The 22,958-nt window shown below is 44.0% G+C and overlaps 1 protein-coding gene across 9 annotated transcripts in view; it reads left to right on the top strand.

The window, feature by feature from the left end:
• ikzf1 (IKAROS family zinc finger 1 (Ikaros)) overlaps nucleotides 1–22,958 on the top strand; it is a 127,393-nt gene that overhangs the window by 9,661 nt on the left and 94,774 nt on the right. For 8 of the 9 annotated variants that reach the window (XM_041184104.1, XM_041184105.1, XM_041184098.1 and 5 more), the window contains one exon: nucleotides 10,165–10,284. In XM_041184104.1, coding sequence (XP_041040038.1) covers nucleotides 10,165–10,284 — 120 coding nt within the window. Of the gene's footprint in view, nucleotides 1–10,164; nucleotides 10,285–22,958 lie in introns of those variants that run through there. The other variant, XM_041184106.1, reaches the window with a different exon arrangement.

Raw genomic sequence — 22,958 nt, 5'->3', positions numbered from 1 at the left:
GCAGGCTGTGCTTCCTGCCATCGGACATCGGGAACCTCATTGTAATACATCATTATATCATTATCATTATCATTATCAGGCCAACCCACCGGAATCACTCCCCACCCCCCGCCCCCACTTGCTGGATTGTCCATCCATATCGGCGGGAAAACACGCCGATGTGTTTCACAACAGCACCAAAGCGATGTGCATTTGGCAGCCTTTACTTTGAGGGGAACTCGGAGGTGAGTACACAGTAAAGTTGCACTGCGTCTGGCTCGCCTGTTGGACTTCAAGTTTTAGGGGCACTAGGAGGTTGGGGTTACAGGCAGCCCTGCCGTTGAGGCGACTTGTGAGGGGGGCAGGGCAAGTGCAGCTCTACTGTTGAGGTGACTTGTTGAGGTGGCAAGGCAAGCCAGCCATGTCGTTGAGGTGACCTGTGGAGAGGGGGGCACCAAGGGCCTGCTGTTGAATATAGTGCACGGGCATTCAGGGGGGGTGGTGGGTGGTAGGGTGGGCGAGGGAAGTGGCCATGCATTAGGGAAACCTAGAAAGTGACCATCCCTCTGCAACTCAGACAATTCAAGTGCAGCCACATTGATATGATTGGAGTGGGGCATCTAGCTTATCTGCCCACTAATGCAATGTAGAGGCATCAAAGTGCCACTAAGTGCTCCAAAGCTTTTCACTACGCTGGCACAGACTGCAAAGTCATGGGTATTTTAGTGAAGTGCAGAACAATGGGATGATTGCGCACGTTGCACAGTCTCCTTACTAAAGCTGGCCATGAAGCAGTCACTGCCCCATGCACTGTTAGCATCCCAGCTTGGACTAGTCTCCCCGATGGTTCAAGCTAACAATGCAGCCTTGCAGTGTGGGTTAAGAGAATGTCTGTGCTTGAGCTGAGAGCACAGCATGCAGTCCAGTGGGCAAGTGTGCTGTTAATCGGTTGGGTGGACTGGGGTGGAGGTGGTGGGGTTTCGGGTAGCCAGGCAGTGCATTAATCTCTGGCTGTCTAAGTGGTGGCCAGCACTCTCTGGGAATTGTTAAGGGGCCTGCACACTTAACCAGGACAGGTTTTTAGTGCACTCATGCTAACCACGTGTCTCTCTCTTCCATCCTGTAGGAGTACATCAGGATCCTGGAACCTGGTGAACTAGGTGCATGCCTGATGGCCTACAGAGCGCGAAGACGATGCAGGAGAGAGCAACTGAGGCACCTGGCTGCACAGAAGAGGACCAACAACCTTAGCAAGAAGGGGCAGCTGGGACTCCCTCACATGCCGCTCAAAAGCCACAGCAAGCCATCGTTGGTCAGCGCCTAGCTATACTCAGGGTCTATAGATACCACCTTTCATTCCTGCAGGTGATCGAGAACCAGTCGCCGAAGACTGTGAATGTCTAGGGACCTTGTGGTTCACATCTGCCACTTACTGCAGGATTTGGCGCCATGGGGACACGGAGGGCATCCAATGCCAATGGCTGTGAAAGTGACTGTGGCGCTAAATTTCTATGCCAGTGGCTCCTTTCAGGGCTCCACAAGTGACCTCTGTGGGATTTCACAATCCGCCACCCACAAATGCATCCATGAGGTCACAGTTGCCATCTTTGCGAGGGCACACAACTTTGTGCATTTTGCCTGAGACCAGGACAGCCAGGATGCAAGAGCGATTGGATTCGTCCAGATCCCGGGTTTCCCACAGGTGCAGGGTGCAATCGACTGCATTCATGTGGTGCTTAGGTCTCCGTTGCAACATGTGGTGAACCACATCAACCGCAAGGGATTCCGTTTGCTGAATGTGCAGTTGGTGTGCGACCACCACAAATGCATCCTGTAGGTGTGCACAGTTTCCAGGGAGTGTCCACGACTCCTACATCCTCAGTTGGTCACAGATCCCTGGAGTCTTCCAGGGTTCACAGAAGCTGCAGGGATGGCTCCTTGAGGACAGGGGCTACCTGCAGAGGACGTGGCTGATGACACCCGTGCGGTAGCCTCAGACTGCAGCAGAGCGATGCTATAATGAGGCTCATTCAGCAGCTCACAACTTGATGGTAGAGAAGACCATCGGGATGCTGAAGATGCAGTTCTGGTGCCTGGACTGGTCCATTGGAGCCCTGCAATACAGTCCACAGAGAGTGTTATGCATTGTCGTCATCAGCTGCGCCCTTTACAACCTGGCGCTGCAATGGGGAGAGGAGCTGGCTGAGGAGGAGATGGAGGAGCTGGAGGTCTTCTCTGATGAGAAAGACACCAACGGGAATGAGAGGAGGTCCTTGGAGGTAACAATGACTGTGATGAGGCCCTCACACTGGCCAGATGAGGCAGGTGCACTCGGGAGGCCCTCATAGTTGCCAGATTTGTGGAGGATGATGACGACATGCAGTGAAGAGACCCCATAGATCCTCACATTACATCTCTGAATGTTTGACTTCAGCCTGGCTTATTGAAGCCGAATATCCGCTGTGATAATGCCCCTGCCATGGAGATGCAATGAAGGCCCTAATAGTCGCTCAATTGCAGGAGGATGATGATGACATGCGGTGAGAACACTCCATAGATCTTCACAAAGCCTCCGAGAAGGTCTGATTCCTGTTTGCCTGAGGGCATCTCACTTCTGTGATCAGGGTCATATCATAGAGACGCAGCCATGAAACTTTAGAAACATCTGATCTTTTATCCGCCTTCAGCACCTGAGCTCTTCAGGAGCACAGCGTCACTAGTCACAGATGCTGAAGAGATAGGGGCCAGCCCCACCTTAAAAGGTGCTGAAACAACACAGAAAGAATGACGGAACTTTGTGGTGCCTGCCCACTACATTCTGGCAGCAATAACCAGCACTGCTGAGATGCAGGCATCAGTAATGTTTTCAGGGAGTGTGAGGCCGGACCATCACTTTTGCCTGAAGGTTGCACAGAGCACAGGGAAGAGGTCCTGGACTGAGACACATGCATTTATCTTGGGTAGAAAGTTTTCACATCTGGGCGACCAGAACACTGCTCATCAGAACAAGGAGCCATAGGCAGGGAGACATTCTTGGGAGTTTATTGACAATAGTGAACATTATGTACAAGTGATTAATCCCTGTGCCCAAGCTGCGCAACTAATTCTCCTTAACTTTCCTAACCGTGTTGCTACGTCTTAGTGCTCCCCAGACATCCTTAGCAGAGGTGGAGGCAGCCGCTGACTGCGGTGCCCTGTCTGTGATGACCTTGGCAGGCGTCCTCTGGAGGGCCGAGCCTTGGAGGGCTCTACTGTGTGGCAGTGGCACCCTCCTTGGCCTGTGGAACTGGAACTGTTGAGGTCACAAGAAGAGTGGAGTTGAATGGGTCGGGGACTCTAGGAGTCACCTGTGTGGATGACCGTGGAGTGTGCACCTGCTGATCCTCCTCCCTATGGGTGCCCAGGGGCCACTGGCTGACTACTTGAGGAGAGGGGTAGCTGGACTGAGATCAAGCTTTCATGTACACACGGTTGGAGGTCAGCTATGTTGTCAGTGATGGAGTTGAGCCCACACAGCAGTAAAGGAGTGAAGTCCTGGACCAAGGTCTCCATGGTGGCTGCCATCCTACCAATGTTGACCTTGGTTTGTTGGCATGCCGGCGCTATCACCTCAGCCTAAAGGCAGACAGACTCCCCCATTGTTTACAATCTGAGGAATGCAGTGGACATCCCTTCCTGATGTTCCCGAGCTTGCCTTTGCAGCTCCAGCAGCTGTGACATGACCAAGTCCAGAAGCTCATCATCTGACTCGGACTCAGCAAATTTCTGGCCCCCAGCAGTCCTGCGAGTGCCAGAAACCTGGGAAGTCCCTGCCTCCACCTGCTTTAGATCAGATGGTGCAATCTGCTCACCAGAGTGTGATCCCAGGGCAATTCTAAAGCTAGGTCCAACTGAGGTGTGTGTCTCTGCACTGTTGGAGGGTGTGGATGAATGCTGTGATGGGATTTCATGGACGGTGCCTCCAGTTTCCTCTTCAGAGGTTTCTTTGGGGCTTGATTGGAGGCCCTGGCTCATGGACTCTGTCGGCTGCTTGGCACTTTGGACGTGTGATGGGTTTGAGTGTGTGAGTTGAAAGCGAAGAGAAGAGTGACTTACCCTGGCGGAACGGAGGAGATCATTCATTCTCTTGCAGCTGTCCTCTTTTGAAGGGCGTTGGTGCTGACCACCGCTGCCTCCTAAGCTGGGTTAGTGTTGTTGCTGCCCATCCTGTAGCCAGAGGACATCCCATGGGCCTCCACAGCTTCCAAAATGCGCTCAAGGGATGTGTTGCTGATCCTGGGGGCTGCAGTCTTCTTCAGTTTCAGGGCCATATCTTCCATGTAGCAGTGGTGGTCTGGAATCACTGTGATGTGTGCTTGTGGCTGGACTTTAAACATGGCACCCGGCCTGATGCAGCAGTGGGCGAATGAGAGCCTGCTCACTTAATTTTTAAATCACACCACACCCAATCCTGTCCCTGCCAGCACATGAAACCCCAGCTCTTAGTTTCTCATTAATAAGTTATGATAAATCATGTCCAAAATAATGTAGTTGCCCTGATTAAATTAATTTACAAAATGTAGATTTTAAAAGTTTCTTAATTGGACTGAGATTACTTTCATAGCCTTCCCAGTGTGTTTTTAACAAATGTTTGTATCCATCAAGGTGAAACTAATGACCTTGGAGTACCAACTTGTATCATCAGTAGTAATTCTCATGTCGAATGTAAAACAGCATAGTTAAAGGATAAAGATTTAACTAGTGGCCTAATAATGGATAGAGATTTCTCCTGTACATTATACATTGCAAAATGATAAATAACCTTATAACCTTTTAGTAAGTGTTTACGATTTTGTTACCCTTGGTGGCACAGAGGTAACCTTCTCCTAATATGTCTTAACTCCAAGTTCAGTGGAGCACTTCTACTAAATCAGTGTGAGTGTGCAACTTATCACACATTGTAACTTTATTGAACTCTCCATGATATTGACAGTTTGTGCTATATAATATACAGGAGTATCCTGTACGCTCAGTCCAACTGGTACTCAGGTTGAAACTGTCCATGTTCTAACTTGGATCTTGCAGTTAGCAGAGTGGAAAGAGCTTCACCCCATCAGTCAGCACTGGATTCAAGGCCAGATCCCTGCATTAAAAGGAAACAGTTACAGCCTCCTACTACAATTAGTCTGTTCCCCACTTTAAAATAAGTGAGTGAATGTCATGTCTAAGATCTTGAAGCCTCTTTAAGTTTGTCTGTTGACCCTAGCTATTATTTGGAATATCAATAGTAAGCCTTAAGATCCCTTTATTACATTTTATATATGCCCTATACAAACCATGTACATTTGTTCACTAATTGGAAGATTTAATATAACAGCAAGTTATATCTATATAGCACCTTTAACATAATGAAACACTTCAAAGCTTCACAGGAGTGGTTTAAAGCAAAATTAGACACCCAGCACATAAGGTCGATGGCCAAAAGTTTGGTCAAAGACAGGGTTTAAGCTGCATCTTAAATTAAGAAAGAGAGTCAGAGAGATTTAGGAAGGGAATTCCACAGCTTAGGGCCTAGGCAGCTGAAGGCATGGCCAACTATGGTGGTGCAAAATCAGGGATGCACAACAAGCCAGAATTAGTTGAGTGTAGACATCTGAATGTTGTGGGGGCTGGAGAATGTTGCAGAAATAGGGAAGGCTGAGGCCATGGCAGGATTTGAAAATGACAATGAAAATTTTAAAATCAAAGCATTACTTGACCAGGTACCAATATAAGTCATAGAGCACATGAGTAAGGAAACAGGCAGCAGAGTTTTGGGTAACCTCAAATTTTCGGAGGGCGGAATATGGGTGGTTATCCATAAGTGTGTTGGAATAGTCAAGTTTAGAGATAGCAAAGGCATGAATGAGGGTCTCATGAGCTGAGATGGGCGATGTTAGGCAGGTGGAAATAGGCATTCTTAATGATAGTGTGGCTATGTGGTCGAAAGCTCATTGCAGGATCAGATATGTCACCAAGGTTGTGAACAGCCCAGTTCAGGTTCAGACAGTTGCTAGGCAGAGGAATGAAGTTGGAAGAGGAACCAAAAACAATCAATTCAGTCTTCCCAATTTATGATTGGAGGAAGTTTCTGCTTATCCAGTACTGGATGTCAGGTAAGTAAGTAGCCTGATAATTTAGCAACAGAAATAGGTGGGGGCCAATGTTAAGCTTTGGGGGACAAGAGACACAGCCAGTGGAAGAGAAGGAACAGATACAATGGGGTAGATAGGTCAGAATGGAACCTGAAAGGAGGGATTCAAAAGTAGAACTCCAGGAAGGATAAGCACAGATTTGGAAGACAACAGGGTGTTCAGGAAATGGAGGCTGGGGATGGAGGTTGTAGTTTGCCAAGAAAGTGGAGTCAAGGGTTTTTTTGAGGTGAGAGCTGATGACAGCAGACTTATAGGAGACTGGAACAGCCTCCTTCTGTTAACTATATCAGCTAACTTGGGGACCACAACAGGAGGGGAGATTGGATGGTCAGTTTAATGGGAATAGGGTCGAGAGAGCAGGAGGTGGATCTTACGGACAAAATGACCCTGGAGAGGGCATGGAAAGACATAGGAGAGAAACTAAAGAAAGATGCAAAATCAGGGCTATAGCAAGGGAAACTTTGGAGGAAGTTTAACCCACAGGATTTGTGGAAGGGAGGAAAGGATCAGAGGCAGCTGATCGATGGTCTCAACCTTAGTAACAAAGAAATTCATGACCTCCTCACACTTATTGTTGGAGATGAGGGTGGAGGAAACATTGAAGAAAGGTTTAAGCTGATGGTTTGCAGTAGAGAAAGGAAGCTAAGGCAGACAGAAGGAGGTACATCTGGGTCATGCAATGGGGTGTGGGTGGAGAGTGATAGAACTGATGGCCTTATCTGTGGTTGATGCAAGGGGAATAGCGTGATGGCAAAATTGAGAGGGTGGCCATGAATATGGATAAGAAGGCAGTGAACTCAGCGGAGTGAGAACATGATGAATTGAGATGGAGGTTGAAGTCACCAAGGATGAGAAGTCATTCAATGCAGAGACCAAGAGGAAAGCAGTGAAGATACCACAGTGACAAAGCAGCTTGGCACCTTAAACATTCACTCTGTCCACCACCAGTGCATCATGGCTGAAGTGTGTGCCATCTGCAACATGCATTGCAACAACTTGCCAAGGCTTCTTTGACAGCAGCTCCTGAATCCATGAGCTCTATCACGTAGAAGGGCAAGGGCAGCAGGCAAATGGGAACATCATCACCTGCAAATTTCCTTTCAAATCACACAGCACCCTGACTTGGAAATATGTTGCCGTTCCTTCATGATTGCTGCAACAAAATCTGGAACTACCTAGTTAATAACAAATAGACAGGCCTGGTTTAAGAAGGTGACTTGCCACCACCCTTTTAAGGGAAATTTAGACTGGGCAGTCACTGGCTGTCTTATGAGGAAAGGTTGAGCAGGTTGGGTCAATACTTATTGGCATTTAGAAGAATGAGAGTCTATCCTGTTGAAACATATAAGATTCTGAGGGATCTTGACAGGGTAGAGGCTGAGAAGATGTTTCTCCTTGTGGGAGCATCTAGAACAAGGGTGCACAATTGAGCAGTAATGGGTCTCCTATTTAAGATGGAGAAGAGGAGGAATTTCTTCTCTCATCAGGTTGTTAGTCTTTGGAACTCTCTATCCCAGAGATTAGTGGAGGTTGAGTCATTAAAAATATTCAGGGCTGAGATAGACATATTTTACAGATTTGATCTACAAGGTTAAGGGGAGCAGGCAGAAAAGTGAAGTTGAGGCTATAGTCAGATCAGCTGTGATCATATCAAATGGCAGAACAGGTGCAAGGGACCAAATGACCTACTATTTTGTATGTTCCTATAAATGCTGGCCTTGCCAGTTATGCTCATGTCACGTGAATGAAAAAAAGAAACTTTAGGTCTCCATTGTCAGTTTTACTTCAATATTACATTTATTTTAATTAAATAATAATCAAACCTAAAATCATTCCATGGAACCTTTGCATCTGTCAAAGAATATTTGGTATAAATCAATTCAAATGTTCTGAGCGCATTAGGCAGAATCTTTTTGCAGGGGCAAGTGCCCTGACAACAAGAGGAAAGTGAGCGGGATGACTGGCCATGCACAATCACGCAGCGGCCAGCCAACTGGCTATGCACAGTTGAGGGACGCGGCCAATTGTGTGGAGGGGGCGGGTGGGAAGTCACCAACCCCCCCATTAATTTACAGTGGCAGAAGGCCTGCGCACCATATCTAAATGGTACCTGGACAGACACCCACTCCCTGCAAGCCAGCAGCATAATTCTACCTGAGAGCAAGATTTTGAACTTGAACAGCTGCCACCCTCTCCCTACCTGCCACACTTAGATCCCTCTGCCTTCAGCAGAGATTGACCTCCCTTCTGTTGTCCAGCTTCCTCCCTCTGTCTTCATGACCATTCTTAGAGCTGCCATGATCTGACCTCCCTCCCTTGCACAGCCATGCCCAACCTCCCTGGACAGCAACCACTCGAGCTTAATGCAACAGCACAGTCTCCCCTCCTCTGGTCCACTGAAGCTCCGGCTCACCCCAGATCCACCAGGAAAACTACCTTACCTGCTGCATGCCACCTTTAACCATTTGTGAATCTGAAGGCACTTGTTTCTGGCTTGCTGCTGACTTAATCGCAAGGGTACAGTTTAATCTGGCGACCATGTGTTTTAACGAGTTTGCATGACATGCTAATACATTAAAAATAGGTTCCTGCTGTTTCCCTCTGCTACCAGCTTACTCTCCAACTTTCAAACATCCATTCGGAATCTAACATTTCGCTTCCTGCACAATTAAATGCCTCTGCCCGTCTCGTTTCCCATTTCCAGGAGCTTCACTTCATTTCACCCATATTTTTCTCATAGGCCAGAGGTTTACATCGAACATGCGGGCGCGTGCCTGACCTGGAATAATGTGAAATCGCATGAGAAGATGTTGGGCATGCATCCTGACATCATCACGCTCGCTGCAACATTAGGGTGTGCGCGGGGGTTAGATGTGTGCCCACTGACAAGTGGATTTAAATTAATTTCTTCACTCAGAGGGTGGTGAACCTGTAGAATTCTCTATCATAGAGGGCTGTGGAGACCAAGCCACTGAATATATTTAAGAAGGAAATAGATAGATTTCTGGACTCGAAAGGTGTCACAGGGTATGGGGAGGGAGCGAGAGTATGGTATTGAGACAGAGGATTAGCCATGGTCATATTGAATAATGGTGAAGCAGGCTCAAAGGGCCAAATGACCTACTCCTGCTTCTTTTTTTTTATGTTTCTAAGTGGGCAATTAAGCCCATTAAGGAGCCACTTGCCAATGATTTCACGTGGCCCATCCACTTTTAAATTTGGCGGATGGGCCAATTGGCCACACGGCTTTCACGCTTTTGCTACAAATTCCATCCAGGGCAGGATAAAATGTCCGGGGTTAAATAAAACAAGAGATGTTTTGAGGGATGAGGCGCTATGTGATCTGTTGTCAGGCGCTTGAATTTGCGGTATTGACACAGTTTGCAGCTTTTTATTGAGCTCGTTTCATTTTTACAGGGCTGCAGCTCCCTGAGGCAGCTCAACAGCAGCTGTCAGCCTTCAGGGAGCACCCACCCGCACCCTCACTTCTCGTACCGCACCTCTTCTCCCCCCGCCCCGCACACCCCCCCCCCCCCCCAATTCCAGGCAGTGCTGAGCCTCTCTCAGTGTGCATATCATACTGGCTGCCAGTTAACCGGCCAGCCAGTGTGAAACCGCAGTCGGGGTCAATTGCAGCCGGAAACGCATATCGTGTCCACGTCTAGGCCTGCCAGTCGCGCGTGCCTGACAAGCGTACAATTCAGGGCATAGTAAATTTATGGCTTAAGCAGTTCAATTCTTGTAGAAATGTGTAACAAAAATCAAAACATTAATCTGGGTTTCCTTGCAGTTGACCAGCTGGAATCCTTGTTACTTCAACACGTTAGGAGGCAATTTCGCCTTGAAAATGTTCAGAACATGCATGCTGCATTTAATGTACCATTAAAAATACATGGACACACATTACTAGAGAAAAATTACGGTTAATCCAAAAATATATTCTCCTCTCTTAAATACATAAATTTGTCATTATTAGTGCTTGGTTATTTTAACCATGTCCCTTTTTACTTAGGGAGTAAGGAAGCTCTTTCTGTAAGTGATCAACCAGAACAATTAGAACAGATGCCTGTCCCAGAAGATCTGTCCACCAGTTCAGGGGGCCAGAACAACCCACAGAGTGAGAGGGTCATTGGTAAGTGCAATAACTTCAGAATATTTACATAGAATGTACAGCACAGAACAGGCTATTTGGACCAACTGGTCTGTGCTGGCGTGTATATTCCACATGAGTCTCTCCCCACTCTGCTTCATCTAACACTATCAACTGAAAATTCTGTTCCTTTCTCTTCAAGTGTTTATCTACCTTCCCCTTCAGTGTACTTAATATTACTCCTGTATTAGGTATTATGCTAGCTATTAAAATGAATGCTTCTTCAGAATAACAAAGTATAATTTGAACCTCTTCAAAATAATGCAAGTCATTCAGATTAACTACAGTTTGGCTGGAAAATATTCTATGGTTGCCATAAGCAATTTGCAAAATAAAAAATGGTTTCATACATGTAAACACTTAATGAAGTACATTCTACGCAATAGAATGTAAATTTTTAATGTGCAAGTGGGCTTCGGAATAAATCCAGCCTGATCATACATGAAATATCTTGAGCATATTCAGAGTTTTCTGCTATCTTCGGAAATAATAGGAAACTATAAAGATTTTTTGGAGTAATGTTGTGGTACCTGTCCCCCTGCCCTGACCCCCTTGATTTGTTAATTTAGTTTGCTGCTGAGGCTGGAATTTTCTGTCATTATACATACAAAGTTTATTAATATAAATCAAATGAGCATCTGGATTAAAAACAATTCCTGCACCCACTGCCATGTCTTCTGTGGCGTGTCATGCTTTGAGAAATCCCTTTGCACTTGTTCTGGTGTCTTGGCACACTTCCGTGCAGCAGTAACGTGTTAATCGAGCAATATCCAAACCAGGGGGTGGGGAGTGGTTTGGGGTCGCTATAACAATTAGAATGTGTAACTGCTCAAAATAAGCATCAAGAGGCACAAATGTCAGCAATCAAGGACCTGGTTGCAATTTACATTTTTAAAGAAATTAGGAAATTACCAAAAAATATATATAGACTATGGTGCCAAGTATAAAGCAATTTGTATGTGTCCTGAAGTTGGTGAGACGAGGATGCAGCTACTTAACCTAATGTTTAAACCAGTGTCCTTATATTTTTTGCATGCTCTTTCCCTCGCCAATTTTATACCCTGGTCTGAAGTTAGAGACACTCTGGGATTGCCTAGAAAAAGTTTTTGCAAGTGTCCTGATTGGCTAAGAAGTTTCACGGGGGTGGAGTCAGTCAAGCAGGGCAAAGAAAATGGACCCCACTCCCCATTTTTCAGTGTTTCAAATGCAGGTAGTTCTCAAGCAACTTTAATCAGAAGCATTTTTTTTAATTTAAAAAATAACTTACTTGACTGTTAATGACAGAAAGAATAATAACAGTTCAATGGAACTGTTTCACTTTCCCTCCTAACACCACCATCAAAGCAATAAGTGATTAATAGGAAAAGCTTATTCGGGGAAGGCTTTGCAGCAAGAATGAGGATTTACCATTTTCTTTCATGGGTTTAGAGTCCTGTATTAAGACGGGTAAATTGCAATCACTGTGTATAGGTGAGTGGGGATTGTCTTTCATTATTATGGCTCTCTTTGCATTTAAAGTCTCTTCCCAACCTTTTTGATCACACTATCAGGGTAACCTTCAGCTTGTTTCTTCCTCATATATTTATTGAGTTCCTTGAATGAACCTATACTAGTATCATAGAATGGTTACAGTACAGGAGGAAGCCATTCAGCACATTGTCTTTGTGTCAGTTCTCTGCAACAGAAACTCAACTAATCTCACTCCTCCACTTTTTCCCTGTATCCCTGCAAAATCCTTTCTCTTAAGATAATTATCTAGTTCCCTTTTGAAAACTGCAATTGAATCTCTCTCTGCCACACATTCAGGCAGTACATTCCAGATCCAAACTACTTGTTGCATAAAGAAGTTTTCCCTCATGTCACCTCTGGTTCTTTTGTTGATCACCTGAGGGATCTTGAAATTCTGTCAATGGGAACAGTTTATCCACATTTACAATATCTAGATCCCTCATGATTTTGAACTGTCTAACAAATCTCTTCTCAACTTTCTGCTCCCCAGAAGAACAGCCCCATCTTCACCAGTCCTCACACATAACTGAAGGCTCTCATCCTTGGAGCTGTCCTCGTAAATCTTTTCTGCACACTTTCTAAAACCTTCACATCCTTCCCAATGAGGCTGAACCAGTGTTTTATGAAGGTTTATAATTTACTTGCTTTTATACTCTGTGCCCCTCTCTATAAAATCCAGGATTCAGTATAATTAACTGCTTTCTCAACTTGCCCTTCCACTTTCAATGACTTATGCACATATATACCCAGGTCCCGGTGCTGCTGCATTTCCTTTAGAATTGTACTCTTTATTTTATGTCATCTCTTCTCATTCTTCTGTCCAAAATGTATCACTTCACACTTCTCTACATTAAATTTCATATGCCACGTGTCTGCCCATTTCACCAGCCTCTCTATATCCTCTTGAAGTCTAACATTATCCTCCTCACTGCTCACAATACTTTAAAGTCTTCCATCATCTTCAGATTTTAAAATTGTTCCCTGTACATGGAGGTCTAGATTATTGATGTAAATCAAGAAAAGCAGGGACCTCTCTATATACCATCCCCCAGTCAGAAGTAAATAAAGTTTTCTGTAATTCACCTTTTTGATAGGTGTGAAGTAAATAATTAATTTGTTGCATAATGAAATTCTAGCTATGCTAATGACTATGATTCAAAGTACCCTATGGTTTGAAATAAAATGCCTACTGACACTAATATTTTTCACTTTAAAAGCATAGTTTTACAGACATTTAGTGACTCAAATGATTAATACATATGAAAACAACATTATAGTGGACTTTGAAATGATATGGCTGACACATTTCCTTAGAGCTGCTGCATCTCAAAATCTGACACTACACCACTGCCTGTGACACCCCCCCCCATTCTGCCACCTGTGGCCTGGGAGCCAGCGTTGGTGTTGGGTGGGTATTCTACCAGCAGCTGCCACCAACTCCTTGGTGGCGGTGCCATTCAATAGAGTTGCTAGCCTCTGATTGGCTGGCAGTCTACTGTGGGCAGGACTTCTGTCCTGGGGTCCTTGATCCTGGGAAAGCCCCACTACTGTCCAGTTAAGAGCCTGTGTGGCACTTAATTCAGCAGGCTTTCCCTAAAAGAGGTGTGAGGGCCTATCCATTAAATCTAGTCCAAGTAGTGAAGAAGGTGCTAGTTCTGATTCTGGTTTGTGCTGAATATGCTGATATCTGTTGGGGGTTGCGATAAGGGCCCTACAATTGACATCCTTTGACTAGGAAGGTAAAAGCTCAGCAGGGTTTACACTAAGTGGTGATTCTTGCTGGAGAGCTTGTGTAGACAAATAAGGAAAGGATTAAGTTCAGCTGGGATGTTGCCTGAAGTGAAAGGTCACGTGCTGCACTTGGAGTAGCCACATTTCTAGATTGATTAGCAGAGATTAACCCCTCATTAATATAAACCCTGCTTTAGGTGCCAACAAGGATGGCTGAAAAATTGTCTGACCCAAAATGCTTTTGGATGTCAGTCAGGAATCCTTGGAGTGCAGATCATAGTCCTGTGAAATGTGTTATTTCTGCCTCTGTTTTCTTTTGTCTATCCTGCCAAATCCGTTTATATTTTTAAGCATCTCGATTGATCACCTGTCATCTTAATAAACACAAAGGAATACAAGCCTAATGTATGTGACCTGTTCTTCTACTTAAGCCCTTTGAATAGGGATTGGATATATACTTGAAAATGGAAAAAGTTGCAGAGACACAGGGAACAATAAGATCAATAAGAATAATTGGATACATCTTTCAGAGAACCGGCACAAGCATGATGGGCTGAATTGCCTCCTCCTGTGCTCTATGATGAGCCCTGGTATCATTCTGGTGAATTTGTGCTGCACCCCTCCAAAGCCAGTATTATGCAATGCCCAAAATTGAACACAATGGGCAGAATTGCCCTTGGATGGCGGGCGGGCCCCACTGGTTTGGCGGCGGGCGGGCAGCTGACCCCCACCACTGAAATGGGGCCCGCCGCCATTTTAAGTGGGCGGCCAATTCAGGCCCGCCCAGTGGCATCCCTGACGAGAAGCGCTATGCACTTCCTGTGCGTGGGTGGGGGGTGCAGGGAATTCCCATCTGTCAAAGTGCGCTCTTTCCTGCATGCGCGCATTTTTTTTTGTTGTAAAAACCCATCTGGTTCACTAATGTCCTTTAGGGAAGGAAATCTGCTGTCCTTACCTGGTCTGGCCTGTATGCGACTCCAGACTCACAGCAATGTGGTTGATTCTCAACTCGCCCTCTGAAATGTCCTGGAAAGCCACTCAGTTCAAGAGCATTTAGGGACGGGCAACAAGTTCTGCCCTGCCAGTGACACCCATGTCCCATGAAAGAATAAATTAAAAGAATATGCCAGTTTGTTTTCCTTGAATCTTCACTGAACTCTATTTACCATGATTTTGTCCACTGCCCACAGTTTTTGTCCTCCATTTACCACAGTCCATGTCTTCTTGTACCCCCCACCCATTACACAACCTTCTGTGCCTTCTAACGTAGTGTCATCTACCAACGTGGACACACAACTCAATTCTTCACTTAGTCATTGATGAGTGTGCTGAAAAAAAGGACGCCAGTTGTAATCTCTAGGTAACACCACTTATTATTACATCCTGCCAATCAAAGTACACTCCCTTTATTCTGACTCCTACCTCCCAACCAGTTAATCCATGTGCGAACAAAGTTGCCTGTTCCTTCTCAGAATGCTACACTTGTCATATGCCATTTTTTAAAACACACAATTATTGCATTCCAAAATATCATTTTCTGAAATAAATCAATCCAGTTTGCATTTGAATAAATCTGCACTACTGCTTCCACCATATTTTTAAAATAGATTTACCACTTGAATACTGAAATAATGGCCTGATATTTTCAGAGAGATTGTGAGGAGTGTGGTAGCATGATCAAAACCCAACAAGGCTGGAATGTGAAGGACCTTCCAAGATTAAAACAAGGACCTAATCATAATTGTACTGCGGGAGTCTGATTTAAATATCTTGACGAAGAGATGGGACACTCACTCTACCCACTGATATAAACATGGCGACAGGCATGTATGCGGCAATTTGGAGGTGCACTCGCTGTTTTATTATTAATTAACTCACCACAGGCAATGAATTAAATTAAAATTTTAACCTCTTCTTGACTCTGCTGTCTGATGTATGGGGGATGGGAGTGTTACTCTTGGGACTAATGTTTCTGGAGGTTAGGTTTTGAATGACACAAGGCTAACTCTAATTCCATGTACTTTTATTTTTGCTAATAATCTCTTGTGCAAAGCCTTATCAAATGCCTTCTGGAAATCCATATAGGCAACACCCATAGCTCCCCATATGAGCGACAGCTTCAAAAAATTCAAACAGGTTAATCATACATGACCTACCCTTCATAGCTCCATGCTGGCTTTCTTTGATCAGCTCTTCCTTATCCAAGTGCTCAGTCATGCTGTCTCTGATGATAGATCTTAGTAACTTGCCCACAACTGATGTGAAACAGAAAGATCTGTAGTTTCCTTTCTCCCTCCTTCAGTAATGAAGTGTCATTTGCAATTTTCCAATTCAAAGGCACAATTCCAAAATTAAGGGAGCTTTGGAAAATTGCATCTGCATTTTCTTGCCCTGTTTCCTTTAACACCCTGGGGTGGGAATCATCAGGCCCTGGAGATTTGTCTATCAGGTTAATTAATAGATTTTTTGTCGAAGAACCATTGCAGGTTTTTGAAAAAGCAGATTGTGTAAGAAGAGCTAGATTTTGTAGCCTTTGTCTGTCAGAAATGGGACAGTTGCACCCTAAAAAATGGCGGGCAAATTATTCAGCCTTGTGTATATACTCAAAGTAATTTTATAACACATTCTTATTTTTCATAGTATTTTAACTCCTTAATTGTGCTTGTAGAGCAAAATGCATTTTGACAAGGCGAATTACTATCTTCCTGTAAGGACTCCATCCCATTCTCTCAGTTCCTTCGCCTCCACCGCATCTGTTCTGATGATGCCACTTTCCAAAACTGTTCCTCTGACATGTCTTCCTTCTTCCTTAACTGAGGTTTTCCACCCACGGTGGCTGATAGGGCCCTCAACTGTGTCCGGCCCATCTCCCGCACATGTGCCCTCACACCTTCATCTCCCTTCCAGGACCATGATAGGATCCCCCTTGTCCTCACTTATCACCCCACCAGCCTCCGCATTCAAAGGACCATCCTCCGCCATTTCCGCTAACTCCAGCATGATGCCACCACCAAATACATCTTTCCTTCAACCCCCTCTGGCGACATTCCACAGGGATCATTCCCTCTGGGACACCCTGGTCTACTCCTCCATCACCCCCTACACCTCAACCCCCTCCCATGGCACCTTCCCATGCAATCACAGAAGGTGCAACACCTGTCCCTTTACTTCCCCTCTCCTCACCGTCTAAGGGCCCAAGCACTCCTTTCAAGTGAAGCAGCATTTCACTTGCACTTCCCTCAATGTAGTCTACTGCATTCGCTGCTCCCAATGCGGTCTCCTCTACATTGGAGGGACCAGACGCAGACTGGGTGACCGCTTTGCAGAACACCTTCGGTCTGTCTGCTAGCATAACCCAGACCTCCCTGTTGCTTTCAACACTCCACCCTGCTCTCATGCCCACATGTCTGTCCTTGGCCTGCTGCATTGTTCTAGTGAAGCTTAACGCAAACTGGAGGAACAGCACCTCATCTTCCGACTAGGCATTTTACAGCCTTACGGACTGAATATTGAGTTCAATAATTTCAGATCATGAACTCTCCCCTCCATCCCCACCCCCCTTCCGATCCCTCTTTTTCCAATTATTTATATTTTTTTAATATATTTTTCTTTTCCTACCTATTTCCATTATTTTTAAATCTATTTCCATCCATTGTTTCATCTCCACATTATAGCCTATTTTGATCCCTTCCCCCCCACCCCACCCCACCAGGGCCATCTGTTAATTGATCGTCATGCTTTCTACCCTCAATGTCACCATTAGCACATACCTTAGATGATATCACCACTGTCAACATCCCTTTGTTCTTTTGTCTATGACATCTTTGGCAATCTCTTCTTTGCCTCCACCTATCACTGGCCCTCTACCCAGCTCTACCTGTCCCAGCCCCCCTCAACCAGCTTATATTTCACCTCAATTCTATATTCCCTCAGTTCTGATGAAGAGTCATACGGACTCAAAACGTTAACTGTGTTCCTCTCCGCAGATGCTATCAGACCTGCTGAGTGTTTCCAGCTCTTTTTATTTTTGTTTCAAATTTCCAGCATCTGCAGTATTTTGCTTTTATGTTGAATTGCCAACTTGCTGTGTGAATAAGATCATCATCATTATGATTACATGTTTTATTATTGCTGATATATTTGAAGAACCTTAATTAAGGGCGATATCAAAGCTTTTCATCTATTATTTTCACTATAGATTTTTTTATCAACTCCTACTTCTTGAAACATTTTTGTGCTTTACCCGTGATAAGAGGTAATGGGCGAGATTTTCTCTGTAGGTTTCTGAACCCCATTGACAGGCTGAAATTTGGCCAGGATTTGACAGTGGCAAGTGGGCGCGGGCCTGACACACTGGCACGTAAAATGATGCGCGATGACATCAGGCATACGTCTCAACGTCATCGTGATGTTTCATTCAGCTGTTGCATGCCAGAGTCAGCTGTGTGCCTATCGAAAATTAAAAGGCCTATTAAGGCCATTCATGAAGTAATTTCAAATTTACGCTGCCCGTCCAACCTAACGGTTGGCGGACAGGCGAAAAGGCCAAGTCACATGAGGGGTCATGTTTCAGTAAATTTTTATTCAATTTATTTATTGTTTTCAAAAGCGCTTCAATCTCCCTGAGGCAGCTCCATGTGCATGCGCGAACTGCGCATTAGACCCGACTCTCCCTCCTCCTCCCCCCACCTGCCCCTAGACAGGTAGCGTTGAGCACTACCACTCACATATTATGCTGGGTAGGCCTTAATTGGCCCTCCGACGTAAAATGGCCATGTGGAACCGATCGCGGGCGGCATTCGACTCCGCTCCCGCTCCCGCCAAGCCCGCCCAACGCAGGAAAAAAATCAGGCCATGAGTCTGAAGCTCACACTGTGTGGGAAATTGTCAATTTTTGTGATTTTCCCCAGGGTGGCCAATTAATAGCTAGAGGGCAGATTCACCGTCCAATTGTGGTGGGCTGGCTCTCAAAATTGGAGCACCAATCAAGGGCCTTCCAGCTTGAAAGGAGCAGCAGACTGCAATGAGAGGACAGGATGCTTCCAAACAGAGATCATCTTCTCTCCATTGTTTTAAAATTTAAAAAAAATTGGCTTTTGCAGGTAGAACACCATATGGGGGTGTGGGGGTTGAGGATGGGGTGAACTCCTCTACAGGACAGCCTGCAGCTGCTGCAGCAGCAAGGCAGGCAGGGAGATCCTCTAGGCCTGAAGCTGAATGAAAAATCCTAGTCAGCCTTATTTAATTTTTTAGGGTTTTAAGTGGCCCTTCATGAGCCATGTTGGTTACCTGCCACGTGCAGGTGAGTAACCCTGTCGTTCCCCCACCCCACTTCCTCAAAAATGGCCTGGAGGCAGGATGGAGATGGGGAAGCAGCATGCCAGCCAGTGGGGCTATTTTTAACTCCCCCCCGCCTCCATTCTCAGCCCTGCTTGGAGCTTGGACTCATATCAAATATGTCAGGTCAGTTGCTGGCCCCAATTCCTGGCCACTTGTGCACAGCGGGCTGATTCAACAACACAAGGATGGGGAAGAGCAATCACATTTTTGCTTGTGATTGCAAATCTGGTGTGTACTTTTAGTTTCCAATCCATGGTATTCAGTTCATCTTATGTACAAGACTTGTGGTTATAGTATTTTTGTAGCAGTACAAAACAGAAAACTGAAAACATTAAAATACTTTGAGGAGCTACAAATAAATATGTTTTAATGTCTTATTGGTTTGAGGTTTTCATAGAAAAATGGACTAAATCGTGGAATATGATCACCAAAACACAGAAAAAATGTTAGAGTCCCATTTAATAAGAAGGGAATTCTATTTATTTGTTCAACATAGACCTACCCCTTGTGTGTCGGGACTGAAGTAAGTGTGTCATAAAACAAGTAAATGCTTCAAAATTTAGGCTATTGGGAACACAGTTGGAATCCTGTAATTAGCCTTACAACCTATAGTCCAATTTTGACTAGAATGATTGGATTTCCTTTCTACGAATATAAGGGCACTGACTAAAATGAATTTCAAAAGTCACACTCGATTTTCATGTCATCTCAAATCTATAGCTAATTGCAATGTTTAAATTGATGTTGCACTAGATTGCCAAATTCACAGAGAACTTCAAAGGAGAACTTCTGCAGGAAATGGAAGTATCATGGTTGGGCAATAAAGATTTCTTTTCTAGCTTAAGGTGAAGAAACATTATTGTGGAATTAGCAGAGGAAGAATTGTTTTGTACGTAGGATGCATGCTATGCCATTGTGTATGATTTTTCTCCCTTAAGTTGATCTATTCTCTCCTAAATGTTCCCTTCAATATCTTTCATGGCCAACTGAATTGCCAACTGACTCATGTTTTCTTGATAGATGCTGCCTGATCTGCTGAGTGTCTGTATTGTTTTTTGGTTTTTGTTATAGATTTGCAGCATCTGCAGTATTTTGCTTTTGGCTACAAGTATAGAAACTCCTTTTTCTAACACCTTGTTGAGAAAAGCATTTGCCCTAAAATTCTTTAACTTTTCATTCTTCAGAATCTTATAGCGTAGAAGTTCTAATCAGCAAATCTTTTGTACAAGTACTCATACAACATTTCTGTAAGCACTCATTTTTACACAGGTGTTAACCTATTTATTGTGGATGAGTCAATGCCTATTTAAAAATAATGAATACCAGTGCAGGATATTACACAACAAATTGAACTTTCATGTGCATGGAATTTCCACTCTTAATTTGCTAAAGAAAACCCTTTGGTATATTTTGGAGCAATCCATCACATGTGAAGAGTAATTTTATAAAATTGTGCTCTAAGCCATTACCAACCATGTGTGTGTATTGAGAATTCAAGTACATGCACTCCAAGATTTTTTTATCTATTAAAATTACTGAATGGAAAATCTTAGGGATGGATCCCCACATTGCTGGCACGCTGCTGGTGGGAGAGGTTCCCTACTGGGAATGCAATTTCACAAAATTATCCAAATAATCAGTAATAAATCTTAACACATTTTGGCTGTCCAAAATAAAGATGTGCCAATTGACTTTGGCAAAGATGACAGACGTTTGACCTTAAATTGTGCCTCATACCCCCTTATAATTTATACAGCAAGCTTCATAGGTCTGGTACATGGCTTATAAAATCAATGCAATACCTGCAAAAAGTAGTAAGAAAAAGCTAAACAGGCAAAACAGGTTGCACAACAACCTTGAATAGTGACAAAACATTTTCATATCTGTAACTTGACACCCAACTTGAACATCATTTTATACAGTGATTGGAATTGCTGCAGTACTCCTTTGTTGTCTCAAGGGTTTATACTTTCATGATTTCCAGAATGGGAGCACATATCATGTATTCAGATACAGATGTCAGCGAGTCATGGGATTTTCCACTAATTAAAATAGATGCACTTATATCCACATCCAAATTCTAACTGTGCATTCTTGTTGCCTGCAAGCATTAAGTCATATTTATTCACCCAAAGAAGTCTTTAACACACTTTAAAAATATGTTGATTACAGTATTTATAAACTAAGAGGGTGAATATCCATCAGGGGTCTCCCAGTTGTCTGTTATAAGAGAATCCCATGGAAATGCTTATGATGTCATTTTTCTATGGTATGCAGTGGGATGCTAACTGTAATCTGAAAATGTATTACCTATGTTAAAAGTTGTTTAATTACAAATCTCATCGTAAAAGATCCTTGGGGAAAAATGGGTTATACACTTGAATTTCATATTAAGTTTGAGAGCGACATACTCCAGTCCAAATCATTAATTTTAAACAAAGCCAATTATATAGGTATGAGGGCACAGCAAGTTAATGTTGATTGGGTAAACAAGCTAAAATGTATGGTGCTAAATAAACAGTGGGAAACATAAAGAAATGATTCAAATTGTTCAACAAAATTTATTCCATTAAAAAACAAAAATTCAGTGGGAAAGATCTATCCATGGCTTACTGGTGAATTTAAGGATAGCATTAGGTTAAAAGAAGAGCCTTATAATATTGCAAAGAGTAGTAGTAAGTCTGAGGTTTGGAAGAATTTTAGAAACTAACAAAGGGTGACCAAAATTTGGTAAAAAGGAAAGAAAAAGGATATTAAAAATAAATTAGCTAAGAATATACAAACAAATCACAAGAGTTTTTCCGGATTATAAAAAAGAAAAGTAGCTAAAGTAAATATTGATCCCTTAGAGACAGAGACAGGTGAAATAACCATGGGAAATGAGGAAACATCTGGGAAGTTAAACAAATATTTTGAGTCTGTCCTTACAGTGGAATACACAAATTACATACCAGAAGTAGAGCATAGCCAAGAGGATAATAAGAGTGAAGAACATATAGTAATTAATATTGGCAAAGAAAAAGTATTAGAGAAACTTAGGGGACTAAAAGCCAGGATCTGATGGCCTACATCCTTGACTTCTAAAATAGGTAGCTGCAGAGTTAGTGAATGTACTGGTTATGATTCTCCAAAATTGCTAAGGTGCCATACAAAAAGTGCCATGCAAAATAAGAGCTCATGGAGTTGAGGGTAATTTATTAGCATGGATGGAGAATTGGTTAACATATGGGAAACAGACAGTAGGGGTAAGTGGGGCATTTTCAAGCTGGCAGGCTGTAACCAGTGGAGTTCTGAAAGGATCAGTGCTGGGGCTGCCTTTTATTCTTTGATAAGATGTGGGCATTGCAAGTAAAGCCAGCATTTGTTGTCCATCCCTAATTGCCCTTGAACTGAGTGGCTTGCTCGGCCATTTCAGAAGGCAGTTAAGAGTCAACCATATTGCTGTGGGTCTGCAGTCATATGTAGGCCAGGCCAAGTAAGGACAGCAGATTTCCTTCCCTGAAGGGTGCTGGTGAACCAGGTGGGTTCTTATGACAATTGATGATAGTTTCATGGTCACAATTGCTGAGGCTAGTTTTTAATTCCAGGCTTATTAATTGAATTTGAATTCCACCAGCTACCGTGGAGGATTTGAACCCATAACCCAGAGCAGAAAGGGGCGCGCAGACATGAGACTATGCCTGTGTGAGATGTAGATTGAGTGAGGAGTTGCAAGTTTGGTTCAGGTGGGAATTAGGGACAGAAGCGGAAAGAGCTGCTCCTTTTCCTAATTTTTTTCAGCCTCCAGTGGTTGATAAGTTTTCTTCCTTGTCTCAAAGGCTGGGTGAGCGCAACTTCCTGTTACTTTATTATTAGCTAATTGACTAGTTAAATAAATAAGGTAGGACAGAAGTGACAGGACTGGTGGTGTGTTGTGACTGCAGCGTGTGGGAATCTGTGGAATGCAGTGCAATCCTGGACAGCCATGTCTGTAAAAAGTATCTGTAGCTTAGCCAATTTCGGCTCTAAGTTGCTGATCTGAAGTCAAAGTTGAGGACATTGTGGGTCATTAGGGAGGGGGGAGAGTTACCTGGACA

The sequence above is a fragment of the Carcharodon carcharias genome, chromosome 3 (assembly GCF_017639515.1).
Source record: "Carcharodon carcharias isolate sCarCar2 chromosome 3, sCarCar2.pri, whole genome shotgun sequence".
In the NCBI taxonomy this organism is placed as follows: Eukaryota; Metazoa; Chordata; class Chondrichthyes; order Lamniformes; family Lamnidae; genus Carcharodon; species Carcharodon carcharias.
Note: the sequence above shows the minus strand (reverse complement) of the source record. Positions and strands in the feature narration are given on the sequence as shown.